Genomic DNA, 12,322 nt, shown 5'->3' on the forward strand with positions numbered 1-12,322 from the left:
CTTTTCCGTCACAATCCCGCCATCATCCTCTGAACCCGCCGCCGACCACCCACCACCGTCGTCAACTACCCCTCGCCCCCTGACCCCTCTCCTTCTCTTTCTTTCTTTCTTCTTCCCCTTCTCTTCTTCATCTGTCTCTGCTCCTCCGCGCCACCTCAGCCGCAGCGCCACCCCTCCTTGCCGAACCCGAGCCCAGGACCCACCCCTGCTTCCTCTCGTCTTCACCCTCTCGACGCCTCACCTTCGCGAATCACCGCCCACGCCGCCGCAACCACCACCCCTTTCTCACCCCCACGAGCCTCATAAACCCTCCTTGCCCCATTATCGCTCTTCCTCTGCCTGCGACAACAAGCACAGGGCTCGTCCCTTGTTCTCATTTCGCTTCCTCTCCACCGCTGTCACTGTGCCACTGCGCCACCAGGCCGGCTGTGTTTGTTCCGGCCATTCACTCATCGTCATCAACCTTCCCCTTCCCTTCCTCTGTTCAAATTCTTGTTCCCAGGTTCTCCATTTTCTTTCGTCAAGTTCTGTTTCATTCATTATTTTACTGCTAGTTAATTTCGTTTACTTTAGTTTAGTTAGTTTATGCATGCTTAGTTGATTAGGTGGTTAGAGAATCTGGCGTGGATAGTGGATTTAGGTTTGTTTTTGTTCACAGCTGTTCGGAATGGTTAATTTTCTATCTCAAATTGGGTTGGTTGTTGCTGGTGATGCCTTGCCTTTGTACTCAATTGGTTTCTTGATGCTGCATAATTTTTTTTGTTGCTTGATTCTTGCTGAGGGCTGTTATGAATTCAATTTGATTGCTGCTGAGGGCTGTTATGGATTTAGTTATGAGTAATTTCTTGAATTCATGCTGCTTGCAAGTGGAATGGTTATTGTCTTGGAATGGTATTTGCAAGTTGAATTCAATGGAACAAATACCGACTGAGTCCATTATCTTTGTTCCTTGTTGCTGTTTGGTGCTGTGTTTTTAGGCCATTATTTTTCTGTTAATTGTCCAACAAAAAGAATGCTGCTGTTGCTAGTAGATTGTTGTGCTTCTTTTAGGCCATTACTTTTGTTCATTGTTCAAAGAAAGAATGCTGCTTGATGCTGTTGGTTTGGTTCAAATTGTTATTGATGCTATGTTGCTGTTTCATTGATTTACTTTTGTGCTAATATGGCTTGTCTGATGCTGCTGCATAGTTGTTTACTACTGCTTTGTTTTTTTTTTTTCTGATGGCTGTTATTTGGAAGGCACAAGTGCTGGATTGCTTATGCAGTGATGATCTTGACCAAATTCTGAATTTAAGATCTTATTGCTGCTGAGTTCCTTTTTCAGTTTGATCTTCATTGTTTGATTCAGTGATGCTTAATTGTTTGAATCCATATTCCTTACTTATGATTGATTGCTGAATTCAATGAAGGAAGGCTGACTGAATCAATTAAACACCCAAAACGCGCCGTTTAGCATTCAGTAACCCCCTTCCCCAACTCTAACGTTACCAACCCTAACCCACTCCAAATCTCCATCGGCGCAGCAGCACACCCTCCCTCGTCCCTCCCATCACCCTCAAGCTGGTCGTTCCTCTCAACGCCGGCGAGCTCAGTCCCTCCCTTCGGCGCAGCCACGGTCCCGCCGGCGCTAGCTCTGTTCCACCGCAGCCACTGTCCCGTTCGAAGCCCGTTCGAAGGTGCTCCTTGTCTTGGTTCTCCCTCTTTCGTGCTCTGTTCAAGGCTTCTAGCTTCGAAGGTGCTCTCTTGCGCCGCCGTCGCGCTCACATAGAGGAAGAATCATCGCAAGCGCCGCCATTTCCTCCTCCTCTCGGTCAAGCCGTCATTCGCTTCTCAGCTGCGCCGCTGTCTATTTCTCATCTGTCCTACTCGCCGCGGTCCTTGTCGTCCGCGACACTCAGTCACGCCACGTCTTCCATCTCAGGGTTTGTAGCTTTCTTCTTTTAATTTCTTTGTGTGTTTTGGTAATTTCTGATGTGTTAAATTTATTTCTCTGTTTGGTTCTGCTATGCTGCTGTTTTTGTGTGTGTTGTGATTTTATTATTTTAATTTACTGATTATTGATTATTGAATGTGTTGTGATTATTGATTAGCTTTGGTTCTTCTATGCTACTGTTTTGTGTGTCAATGTGATGCTGATAATAATACCTCAGTCAGTAAAGATGAATTATGACGTGATGCTGATGAATATGAATTATCTTGGTTTAATGTCGCTGAATCGAAATTATGTGTTGTTTTACTAAGATTTTGAGGATCACGCTCTAATAATTGACCTTGCATGTTAGTAACTGAGCTTTTAATAGAATTTAGAGGTGCTGAAATTTGGGTTGGCAGGGTTAGAAACTAGAATTTACCTGTAACTTTGTTTTGTGTTTCCAGCTCTGTTCAATGGCAACGTAGACAAGTGTAGGGTCAAGTTTTATGATTTACATGTGCTTGGATTGTGGCTGTTTTGATGATTTATCAAGTAACACGATGAAGGAGCATTAAAATGTCAAGTTTAGCTTTGGGTTATTGTGAAATCCTTTTGCTTTTCTGATTTGTTTTGAGTCTCCTCAAGTGAATACAATTTTACTGTGAGCCTGCAAGTTTGAGTCTCCTCTTGATTAGAAATTTGTGATATGTTAGGTGGCAGGTTAGATTTAGGTGGCGATAGCTTTGAGCCTGCAGCTGAGGAAGAACAAGATTTCTGAACTTCTAGTTGTGTTAAATGATGTGGATTCTACAGCTGCTACTTCGAGGAACCTTCATTCTTTTTTTTTTTGGTGACGAAACCTTCATTCTTTTTCTTTGTTGCTTGGACAAATTTAAACCAGAGTTGGAAATGGTTTGATATTTTTTGGATGTAATTGCTTTTTTGATTAATGTCATCAAAGCAAACATTTATAGGATGAAGAAAGAATTTTGGTTTCTCTTATAGCAAACTTTGAAAGCAAAAGCTTCAGTTCATTAAAATATTTAAGTTTGTACTATCTAAAGATCTTAAGATTGTGGTTGATAACATTTCATGTAGTTTTTAAATTTAGAAGATATTTTAAAGTTTATATTAGATTATAATTATGTTTTAAAGTGTTTATTTAGAATTTATTTATTATTTTAATATAAAATGTTTTATTTATAATTTATTTATTATTTTATAATAATAAAAAACGATTTTTTCGGTTGGACCACGGTTAGACCGGTTGGATCACTAATCCAGTGAACCAGTGATTAAAGCGGTTCGATGACTGGTTTGGTTTTCAGAACCTTGAGAAAGACAACTCTAAAAAAGATAGAGAAGCTCACCAAGCCTGTACTCTCTCCAGTTCCAAAATTCAAATCCTCTCACAATTTCAGAAATTCGCACCTCTCCGGCTCTACTCTCACCGCCGTCTGCCACCCTCCTCCCCTCCATCGCCACAATCCTCCCCTCTTACCGCCACCGTCTCTCACTCTCACAGTCTCACCGCAAAATGGTCGTCTTCCTGTGTCCGAGGGCTGAGGCAGAATCGTCGTCGCTTTCTCTCGTCGCCGCCTCCAGCCCGGTCTTCGTCGCCGCTTCTAGTCCGGTCTCCGTCGCCGCCTCCAGCAAGATCTTGGCCGGTCTTCATCGCCGCGGCAGCAGCATCTTCGCCGGTCTTCGTCGCATCTCGTTCGTCATCCTCTTCGCCGTTCGCCACTCGTCCTTCCGTAAGCAAGTCTTCTGTGATCTTATTCAATTTGTGTGTCTTCTGAACATGGAGTGTGGTAATTGAAGACAAAGGAATGCTGATGAAGAAGATTGGAACCATTATTATAGCAAGAATGTTGTTGAGGGTGCTAATTAGTTTTGGTGATTGATGATGATGATGAGATGATTGTGGGTGTTGTTGCTGAAGAAGCACTATTACTTGTGTTTGTTGTTTTCAAACAGAGTTAAGGATGATTAAACAAAATGGCTTAGTGTGTGCGCCTCTTGTGCCATTGTTGAATTTGAATTACAAAATTAGTGAGCTGCTGTGTAAACAACTAGCTTGTGCCCCTTGTGACATATGTATGTGTGTAGGTGTGTTTTGTATATGCAATGTAGATATTAAAGAAGAACTTGCAGCAATTCATAGGATTTTGGTTTTTCCTTGACTCATTTTAATATCTTTATTTTAATCGTTGTATTTTCTTTTTTAAGTTGGTTCTTTAAAAAAAGACCAGTACTAATGTTGTTATAATTGATAAAGAGAACATATATTACCCTGATTCTTAATACAATTTACTCAGCAAGATTACATTTAATATTAAAGAACATATATTACCTTGAGGATTATCTTTTTTTAATATTTTCCTTTTTTTCGATTTTTTCTTTAATTTTTCAACAATCCTTGGATGTAGGGCCCCCCTTAACTGTCGCAGGGAAGGGGAGGGTTTTTTGATGCCCCTTCCTATACTTCATGCAATATTGCTTTTGTTTCTTTCTAGTAATTGTCATAAAATTCCTCTATATTCCATGAACACCCTTCTCCTTTACATACTTTTTTGGCTAGTTATTTCTTCTTGGAAAATTGAAATGTTTATAATTTGTACGTACAAAATGAAAACAATTCTTAAAGAGTGTGCGATATGGATCTATTTTTGTTAAACTTTAATTAAAAAAAACTTATTCAAATGATACAATATTAAAATTTAATAAAAATTAAATTTTGTCATTTTGTTATTTTATTTTCTAGTTGATGGATTACTCTCCTTGCTTTAATAATGTTGAGTTCACAGATGTCCTATTCTTTATGTTATTTATTATCTTACACAATTTAGTTTCTTTCATGCATCTCATCTTAGAACTTGTAGAAGACATTTTTGTTTTGGCGGATATACAGTTTTCTTGAGTATTATATTTAAAATGAAATAGAAAAGTAAAATACTGTCTATGCCACAAATAAATTTGGAGTTGAAAGGATCATAACATTATACTGTTATGAATAAATAACTGAACCAAAAGGGCTTAAAGTATAACACCTTGTTTTGAACTGAAAAATGTACATACTATAAATATAAAAATTGTAATAAATTAGAGTCCAAGTGAGGCTTACTTTTATTGTTGGTTGTGTAGTCTATTGGTGAAGAATTGCAAGGAATTAGGCTACCATTTCGTGATGCCATACACTTTATCTCCAATTGTTCTTCCTTCAGCGAAAGTAAACATTACCTTACATAGATAATTAGATAGATAGATACATATTAGATAGAAAGAAAGAAGATCGAAGGTAGATAGATAATCCTTATGTGGATATGGATAGATAGAGAGATATGAGATAATCTTTATGTTCATAACATTCAATGGGGTTCTGTTTTGAAACACAGGTAAGCAGATGGCCAGCTTTCGCGTTTCTACATCATCTTTTCCCTCCTCTCCTCAAAGCCAGTGATGATGCTGAGCCAATGAGCCATTTGGTGGCAATGTGCTCCTTTCGACGTACTTGTGGAGGTTGCCAACTGCCAAGTCTGAAGCTAAGATGTCACAGCCAATGGAGCTGGCCTTGGGTTCACAATGAAGGAGAATGAGATAGAGTAAATGAAGGGGGTGAAGCCATTTTTTCCCCTAAAGCAAACATACATGTTTGATTTTGTTTTTAAAAGTTAAAAGTTGTTGAGTAATTAAGTCATGTCAGTATAATGATTATGAACATATAAATTATTAGTTTCAAGTTTTCAAATTTTGAAGTTGGTTTGTTTTGTTGGTGAGATATGTTGGCAAGTGGCAGGTAATATAATTATAATGTAATGCAACCATAGGTGTGAACTACTTTCTATAAAAGTAAACATTGAAGCCATTTTTTTATTAGTCTTTTATAAACAGCAGTATAAAGCTAGCATCAAACACTTGATTCATTGTAAAATACTGTACGTACCTTCAACATGAACCGATGCTGCTGCATTGCAACCTATTAAGATGCTATAGCTTTCATTGCCAATTGGCAGCCATGTATTTGATTGGAGAACATAACATGCCACGTATATGTCCAAACAAAAGTCAGAGCCACATATATGTCCAAACAAAAGTCAGAGCATGTTAATTTTGAGCATGACAGATATCATTGCACCTACTGCTCTTTGAATTCATTTTGGATCTTTTTTCAAACTTTTCAGCAAGAAGGGCATTGATGCAGGAGCAATAGGAGCATGCCACTTGGAAGCCATTCAAGGAGTCACCCCTCAAAATGACATCAACATCTTGAAGCTAGTCGCATTTTTGAAAGGTTGGGCATTGCACTTTCTTCTTCAATGGCTAAACAAAATCTTAGGCAAGCCATTGATTTTTTGTATTCTCGCGGCCTTGCTACTTCTGATTCCTATACACGCCATGTCCTTCACTGCGTTCGAGCAAATGACTTTGTTCAAGCCAAGAGATTGCAGTCTCACATGCAACTTCACCTTTTCCAACCCAAAGACTCCTTCATCCATAACCAGCTCCTCCATTTGTATGCCAAATGCGGCAAACTCTCCTATGCACAAGACCTGTTTGATAATATGACCCACAGAGATGTTTATTCTTGGAATGCCTTGCTTTCTGCTTATGCTAAGTTGGGTTTGGTTGAGGATTTGTGCACTGTCTTTGATCAAATGCCTTCTTGTGATTCCGTTTCTTATAACACCTTGATTGCTTGTTTTGCAACTAATGGGCATTCAGGCAAGGCATTGAAGATTTTAGTGAGGATGCAAGAAGATGGGTTTCAGCCCACCCAGTACTCCTATGTGAATGCATTGCAAGCATGTTCTAAGCTCTTGGATTTGAAGCTTGGTAAGCAGATTCACGGGAGAGTTGTTATTAGTGGTTGTGGGGATAACACTTTTGTATGGAATGCTATCACTGGTGTCTATGCGAAGTGTGGTGATATTCACAGGGCACGGTGGTTCTTTGATCGAATGACACATAAGAATGTTGTTTCCTGGAATCTTATGATCTCTGGATATGTCAAATTGGGGTATCATGATGAGTGCATTCGATTGTTTAATAAGATGAAGTTATTGGGTTTGAAACCTGACCAAGTTACAGCATCAGTTGTTATCAATGCTTACTTTCAGTGTGGACATGTGGATGATGCAAGGAGGATGTTCAGTGAAATACCTAGAAAGGATGAGATTTGTTGGACAACAATGATAGTTGGTTGTGCACAGAATGGAAGAGAAGAGGATGCATTGATGTTGTTTGGCGACATGCTGCGTGGAGACGTTAGACCTGACAGTTACACCATTTCAAGTGTGGTCAGCTCCTGTGCCAAGCTAGCTTCTTTGTGTCATGGTCAGGTTGTCCATGGAAAAGCAATAGTAATGGGTGTTGATCATAGCATGCTTGTGTCAAGTGCTCTTGTTGATATGTACTGCAAGTGTGGAGTTACTTTGGATGCTTGGAGCATTTTTTGGACAATGCCTATTCGAAATGTGATTACTTGGAATTCTATGATCCATGGTTATGCCCAAAATGGTCAACCACATGAAGCACTGGCTCTTTATGAAACGATGCTTCAGGAAAATATCAAACCTGATAGCATTAGTTTTGTGGGGGTATTATCTGCTTGTATCAGTGCTGACATGGTCGCAAAAGGACAGGAATATTTTAATTCAATAAGTGAACATGGGATGACACCAACATTGGATCACTATGCATGTATGGTCACTCTCATTGGTCGCTCTAGTAGTGTTGATAAAGCTGTGGATTTGATCAAATGCATGCCTCATGAACCAGATTACCTGATTTGGTCCACCCTACTCTCTATTTGTGCAAAGAAGGGTGACATCAAGAATGCAGAATTGGCAGCTGGTCATCTCTTCAAGTTGGATCCACGTAATGCAGGACCTTATATCATGCTTTCCAACTTATACGCTGCTTGCGGGAGATGGGAAAAAGTAGGTGATGTACGATCTCTCATGAATAGAAACAATGCAAAAAAGTTTGCTGCTTATAGTTTGGTTGAGGTTGAGAGTGAAGTCCACAAATTTGTTTCAGAAGATCGTACTCATCCAGCAGTGGAAAAAATCTATGATGAATTGAACAGATTGATTTCAATATTGCAACGAATTGGGTATAATCCAGATACAAACATTGTTCTGCATAATGTGGAACAGGAAGAAAAATTTAAATCCATCTCATACCACAGTGAGAAACTTGCTCTTGCTTTTGCTTTAATTAGAAAGCCGAATGGAATTGCACCTATCAGGATCATAAAAAATATACGTGTCTGTGATGACTGCCATGTGTTTATGAAATTTGCATCCTTCCATATTGGAAGGACAATCATTTTGAGAGATTCAAACAAATTTCACCATTTCTCTGGTGGAAAGTGCTCTTGCAAGGACCATTGGTAAAGTTTTAATCCAGATAATGATATCCTGTGCATTTTTAATTGTTTTGAAAAGGAATGGTGCTGGCAATAGAAGGGAAAATTAAATCTATATGTAAACGTGGACTCAATAGATTGGAGCAGCTGTATTGCACGGGAATGCCTTTAGAAAATTTCTTGGGACGACACAATGTGTTGAACTAGGAAGCAAGTATATCCTTTGAATCCATTATCAAGAATGGACCTTGAAGAAAGAGAGTCAAGAAAACTATCAAATCCCCATAACTTGCTTGATCCAGACTAGAGATCTTTGTGACATGTAGAGCCTGCTCGATTCAGACTAGAGGTTCTTTGTGACATGTACTATGTCTACATGTAACTCAATCTTGTGGCAGTGTTAATTGCTTGCCTCTTAAGGTAAATTTGAATTATGTTCATGGATACACCAAAAGCATAGCGTGAAAGATCAAGTTAATTTTGCTTCTTTTTTCTTTCTTGGTAGCTCAATTACAGTTGCTGCTAGACATTATTGATAATTTGATATAGAACTTTATTCTTCATTATTTTTCATATTTTATAGTTGATAGTGACCATACATCATGCAATTTATGAGAATATTGTTATTCATGTATGAGCCGTTAGGTTATTGGTTTCCTGTAACATCCTTTACGGTGTCAAATTTTTGCAGAATATGCCAAGAAGGTAACATTCTGTACTTTGTTACATTGGAGAGATACTTGAAGTAAATTACTAACATGTTCTATATGGGAATACTTCCTTTGCCTCTTGCAGTGGTAACGGAAAAATGAAAGGATAATTTGTCGATAACTTTATCAGAGATGAAGACGCAACACCCGATGACCTGAGCATTGTTGAACCTTAACTCCTCAAATTTCATCTGCAGTACCAATGCCTTAATTCACTGACAAATCTAGATACTTGATCTCCCCCACTAAGTGTTTCAGGCATTTAACTCCTGCAATGGGTGTAATTAACTACGAGATGGTTCCAATGTTGGGTAAGTAATACACTAATGCATCAGTTTCAATTCTGAAACTCAAACCTCATATTCTATCATATTGTTATATAATTAAATGCCATATTAGCCACTCATAGTTACATCGCCTATACTAACTAGTACCCTTAATGAAACTACAGGGCACAGAATTCGCGTAGTGAAGAAATAAATGATCAACACATTCTATTAGCTCTAATATTATGTTAGTATGTTCCTTTGGATCGGAGCTTAACTTATAACAATGCTTCTTTAATTAAAGTTTCTCTTTTACCGAGCGCGCCCTAGCCATTGCTGCAATGTTCCTATCCTGGCTTCTCTTAGGTACTTTTGGGTGCAAGGTCACGGTGTCTCTTCTTCCAGATGCAGTCTTTTGGCTGTTGAGTTGATTCCTTCTAGTAATGAAGCATGAAGCATCCAGTGATCCAGATCATGTTCTTGCATATTACTCTCTTGAAGGACAAAGAGATGATTTTCCGGATACCATTGTTAAGTGTACCTTTGGAATTCACCATATGTGCATAGACCTTTTTTTCCCCTCATACCCCTCGCTTTTTCTGTCTTGTAATTTTTTGCTGTATTTGTAGTATCAGGGTCCTCATTTTTCAATGCAATTTTAGTGCAGTGTTTATAATAATACTACTACTAAATATCTACTTCTATCTACTTAATATACTAAAATTGGATTTTTCCCCAACTACTAAAAGTGACGTGTCGATCTCTCATGCCTCCGTTTTCTGTAATTAATATTTAATGAATAATATATAATTATACTAATTTAGAAACATATCTTCATTATAATTGTATCAAATCAAAATTTAATGTATTATTAAAAAATTACCTTAATAATAAATAATTTACATATTTATTTTTGTTTTACTAAAGTCTATATATAGTGTTTTCCTGTGGTAAATGAATCTAAATTTGAGAGTCAATTCATAATTTTATATTTAGTGTTTTTTTATTACTTCATAGAATAAGAATGTATTTTTAGTTTTTTATTGAAGTTGATCATTTTAAGGTACAATTTATAATTTTTTATAATATTTTTTATATACTTATTCTATTATATTATTCTTTTGATAATTTTTTATTTGTTGTTACTCTAAGTTATTTTTATCGTCTAATGTTCCAATTCGATTGTCTTTTGCTACAATCATTTACAATGCATCACATCCATGAAATACCTCATCGAGTTGTCTTCACTAATTCGGGTTCCAACTACATGGATGTAAGCGTTCAAAGAAGAGGCAATAGTCTCTACTTTACCGAAGGATGTAAGCGTTCAGTTTTGCTAAATTCATGACAAATTAAGATATGCAATTTCAACGATTGGTAATATATTTAAATTTTCTTAGTTTAAGCTGTTCATTATTAGAATAATTTTTTAACATATTTTGATTTTTTTCAGAAATTACCAGCTTTCTTTTGCATGCAATGCCATTGAGGGGAATAAAAGTTAGTTTGATTTTTCGGTGTAGTAATTCTATACCTTGCCGCATTGCATGGATAGCGGATGATGAAGCTTATCTAACAAGAGGATGGTTTGATTTTGCACGAATTCTAAATATTGAAACTTACGATGTTATTTCAGTTGGTTGTCGTTATAAGAATGATTATATACTATACGTGACTAAGGACTAGAATAGGTTCAATATTGTTTAGGTAATTTGGTTTTACTATTAGTATTTGATTAAATTATAATTATAGAATTTAAATTATTGCCTCAATTTTTACGATTATTTTTTGTGGATGTGCTATTTTTAAATAATTTAATAAAATGAAGTAGTGTCAGATATTATTAAGTTTATTTTTATCCTTTATTTCTTTATTTGTATTTTCATTATATTTGACAAAAAATGAACCTACACATATATTAAATCGTTGACCTAAAGACAATTTATTTGCCAATAAAAACAGATTTTATTTATAATTGGAATAAAACTTATTTGCCAATAATCGGTGGATAAAATTAAAATTACACATGTGTCATATAATTATAATTGATTAATTGGTATAAAATGAAATTATACCCGTGCCATGAGTAATAATCTAAATAATTATATCTTAACAAAATATAATTTGAAATAATTTATAAACAATTATCTTAACAAAAATAATTATTTAATAATTGATTTAAAAATCAATGCAAAAAATAATTATTAATAATAGTATTATTAATTGGGTAAATAATATAATTTCAAATTATTACTTGAAATATAAATAATATATGAAAATCTATTGAGTAAATCAATGATTTTGTACCTTAATAATTTGACAATTATTACTCAATTTACCAGTTAATTGAATTAGTAATAACAATTTTCAATTTCAAATTTTGTATATTAAGTAGTTATTAAAAAGACGATTTACACGGGAAAATCATTGATAAATTCAATTAACCATATAGAAGATAATATACTAACAGTTTTAGTATATTATTTATGGCAATCAAAATTATTTCCTCAGATTTTCTATTAAAATTGAAATTAGCAATAGTTTAAAAAAAGGTTTATTAATAAAATTACTAATAGTCACATTTTTATACACAAGATATATGTTTTCTATATATTATTTAAAAAATATAATGAAACATGAATAATAAATGAGTATGTTATTTCTTCGACTAGCTAATTAATGCAAAATCGAATACCCTTTTTTATTCGATTGAGGTCATATTCTGTTTGGTGAAAGTTCTAATCACCTTAATTAAATTCTGTCTTTGTGCCTTGACTTATACAAGTAGTAATATGTTACATATTATTTGGTATATCTAAGTAGTTATTTCCCATAGCGGAGATGTAAAAAATCATATTAAGGTTTATTGCCAAATAATTAGTGGATGAATAATAGTAGATTATATTATTTTGAGAAAGTATTTTCATTATAATTATATCAAATCAATATTTAATTATGATAAAACATGTTAATTATAATTATATCATAGAATTATAATAATTACGATATTTATGTTATATATTTTAATCATTTATGTACGTAAATAATTAGAAATCAATCAAAT

The 12,322-nt window shown here is 35.5% G+C and overlaps 1 protein-coding gene across 4 annotated transcripts; it reads left to right on the forward strand.

Annotated features, from left to right (window-relative positions):
* The first annotated feature begins 6 nt into the window (after positions 1–6).
* Positions 7–9,836, forward strand: LOC107469651 (pentatricopeptide repeat-containing protein At2g01510, mitochondrial). Of its 4 annotated transcripts, none has more exons than XR_008004013.1 (5): positions 7–502; positions 5,308–5,527; positions 6,094–8,702; positions 8,974–9,303; positions 9,444–9,836. XR_008004013.1 is itself a non-coding variant. In XM_021133550.2 (3 exons), the coding sequence occupies exon 3, from the start codon at positions 6,229–6,231 to the stop codon at positions 8,308–8,310; it is 2,082 nt and encodes a 693-aa protein (XP_020989209.1). In that variant the 5' UTR covers positions 7–502; positions 5,308–5,527; positions 6,094–6,228; the 3' UTR covers positions 8,311–8,870. The 4 variants fall into 4 exon arrangements, 1 of the variants encoding a protein (XP_020989209.1); XR_002369353.2 differs by having other exon boundaries at positions 9,078–9,303; XR_008004012.1 differs by having other exon boundaries at positions 5,308–5,514; positions 9,078–9,303.
* The last annotated feature ends 2,486 nt before the right edge of the window (positions 9,837–12,322 follow it).

This window comes from Arachis duranensis, chromosome 10, assembly GCF_000817695.3.
Source record: "Arachis duranensis cultivar V14167 chromosome 10, aradu.V14167.gnm2.J7QH, whole genome shotgun sequence".
Lineage (NCBI taxonomy): Eukaryota > Viridiplantae > Streptophyta > Magnoliopsida > Fabales > Fabaceae > Arachis > Arachis duranensis.

Coding starts and splice junctions, on each gene's coding strand:
- LOC107469651 (XM_021133550.2), top strand. CDS start 6,229: ATGGCTAAACAAAATCTTAGGCAAGCCATTGATTTTTTGTATTCTCGC.